This window comes from Physcomitrium patens, chromosome 8, assembly GCF_059467195.1.
Source record: "Physcomitrium patens ecotype Gransden chromosome 8, ASM5946719v1, whole genome shotgun sequence".
In the NCBI taxonomy this organism is placed as follows: Eukaryota; Viridiplantae; Streptophyta; class Bryopsida; order Funariales; family Funariaceae; genus Physcomitrium; species Physcomitrium patens.
Window position 1 is genome coordinate 18,197,188 of NC_143417.1, and position 2,425 is coordinate 18,199,612.

The window sequence follows — 2,425 nt, forward strand, 5'->3', positions numbered from 1 at the left end:
AAACTGACCCTTTTACTGCAAAATTCTACTTTCTTAATCAAATATCCTTTATTCTAAATTTTATTCAAATAATATAAATATAAATTTAAAATATAATTTTGACCCTTCAATCCTATATCTAATCTTTAGATTATAAATCCTATGCAATATAGGGCTCTATGTGCATATAAATTAAAGCCTTGTAAAAACAATTGATTTATTATTTAGGTTGTGGGTATGTAATTGATCTTACTTAGATTTTATCATGTCAAAATTTCAAAGCTCTTTAATTTTAGTAGTTTGTTTTTGCAAGTGAAGAATTTGTTGCTAAGTATTTTGATTATTTTTCCCGGATTCTACAAGTGACAAGGTTTTTCTTAGTTTCTTCTGCTCATGCACAATGTTCAATTAGGAAATTACTCTGCAACTAAACTAACCGTAATAATTTCCTTTCTCTCTTACTACGTGCATGTGAAAACGAGGTTTGATTTACAATTCTGTGCGTGCATGAAGGAAGGAAGTCGAGAGAGAGCTCCGCAGGGTAGTGGTATTTGTCCACCATTCGGCTCTGCCTCGACCGCTGTTGAGGATTGATTGTATTCCGTCGAAAAACAGACTTTTCGTAGGTACCACGATAGGAACTTGGTAGGGTTGAGGGAACCTGCTCCGAAGAAGTCCACCTTTCGGGTTTCCCATTCTAGAAGCTCCCTATGTTCTAAACCCTGGGACCCAGCTCCGTATCCTTGAGATTCAGGGTTCGTTTACATTATTGATGATTCCTGTTGTTGTTGTTGCTTTAGTTGACTGATTGCATTGTCGCTCTTGTCCTTGTTTCTGTTCCAACCTTGAACGTTCTTATCTTGCTAACGATTATTCCGTAGAGACAAATCTCAATATTTTCGGAGGAAGATGAGTGGGGCGAATCCGCCAGCGGTGACGCTCTTGCAGAATATCGCGAGGGCGGCCATCGCATTGGGAGCGGGCGGGAGTTTGCTCAACACCTCGCTCTACACGGTTGATGGAGGACATCGGGCAGTTCTCTTTGACAGGTTTCGAGGGGTGTTGGACGAGACTGCCAGCGAAGGCACGCATTTTTTGATTCCTATCTTGCAAAAGCCCTATATTTTTGATGTTAGAACCCGACCTAGAAATATCACCACCGTTACGGGCACCAAGGATTTACAGATGGTGAATCTTACTCTTCGTGTATTATCGAAGCCAGATCCAGAGAGATTGCCCACTATTTTCAAAACCCTAGGTACTGATTATGATGATCGAGTGCTCCCCTCCATTGGCAATGAGGTTCTCAAGGCCGTCGTGGCGCAGTTCAATGCGGACCAGCTTCTCACAGAGCGGCCGTATGTATCGGCGCTAGTGCGAGATGCTCTTATTAAGAGAGCCAAGGACTTTAATCTTCTTTTGGATGATGTGGCGATCACTCATTTGTCTTATGGAGCGGAATTTTCACGGGCTGTGGAGCAGAAGCAAGTTGCTCAGCAAGAGGCAGAACGATCGAAGTTTATCGTGATGAAGGCCGACCAGGAGCGGCGCGCTGCTATTGTTCGAGCTGAGGGAGAGAGTGAGGCTGCGAAGCTTATCTCTGATGCGACAGCGAGTGCTGGAGGAGGCCTTATCGAGCTTCGTCGAATCGAAGCGTCTAGAGAAATTGCGGCTACTCTTGCTAAGAGTCGGAACGTAGTATATCTGCCCTCAGGGAATAATATGCTTTTGGGCATTAACCCGTCCATTTCAAATAGCTCATGATAGTCAGGTTTTCTCTACAGTATTTCTATGACCTTCGCTGAGTTTAATCTTTGACTATCAGGGAGAAGTTTGTTTTAGAATGTGGAAGCAATTGCTCAATTTTGTTGATGCAGGAGGAGAAACAAATTCATGTTCATTCGTTACGCATTGGGTTAGTCCTCGTAATGAAGCGGAAGCGCCTTCGAAGTCTGAGTAATTCGCACGAGAGAACACGCGGATTGGTCGGTACTTAAATACGATTAGCTCATGAGCAGTATACCTTACTGCTATTACGTCCTTAAATAAATTAAGTTGAGTTGGAATCGCCGAAGTCTCTTTGCAATCATATGATGAATGTTACACATGACAAATTAGTATTCTAGGTCTTCCGATTAAATTAAATTAAATTAAATTCCACGCTTTGTGCATGTCTCCTCTGTTTGATTACTTCGCTTGTGTATTCTGAGTCTTGTACATAAAATTTTGAGTTAGTGATCTCACAGTAGTACACTGTACAATGAAAGTGCCCGGATGGGTTTGTTGTGAGCTACTGATAGCGATTTGAACACTTGTGGTGATCGAAACCACAGCAGCATTGACAGCATTCACACCAGAAGTAATTTAACGATGTTTATGATGTAATGACGTTTATTTATACTTTTGATTTTTTTTTTTTAAATTTTCATTTTTACTTTTTGATTTT

The 2,425-nt window shown here is 41.2% G+C and overlaps 1 protein-coding gene across 1 annotated transcript; it reads left to right on the forward strand.

The window, feature by feature from the left end:
• The first annotated feature begins 531 nt into the window (after positions 1–531).
• On the forward strand, positions 532–2,053 carry LOC112285744 (prohibitin-3, mitochondrial). Its single transcript, XM_024526828.2, has one exon. The coding sequence runs from the start codon at positions 889–891 to the stop codon at positions 1,741–1,743; it is 855 nt and encodes a 284-aa protein (XP_024382596.1). The 5' UTR covers positions 532–888; the 3' UTR covers positions 1,744–2,053.
• The last annotated feature ends 372 nt before the right edge of the window (positions 2,054–2,425 follow it).

Bases quoted from the DNA above. Each gene is read 5' to 3' on its own strand.
- LOC112285744 (XM_024526828.2), top strand. From the start codon at position 889: ATGAGTGGGGCGAATCCGCCAGCGGTGACGCTCTTGCAGAATATCGCG.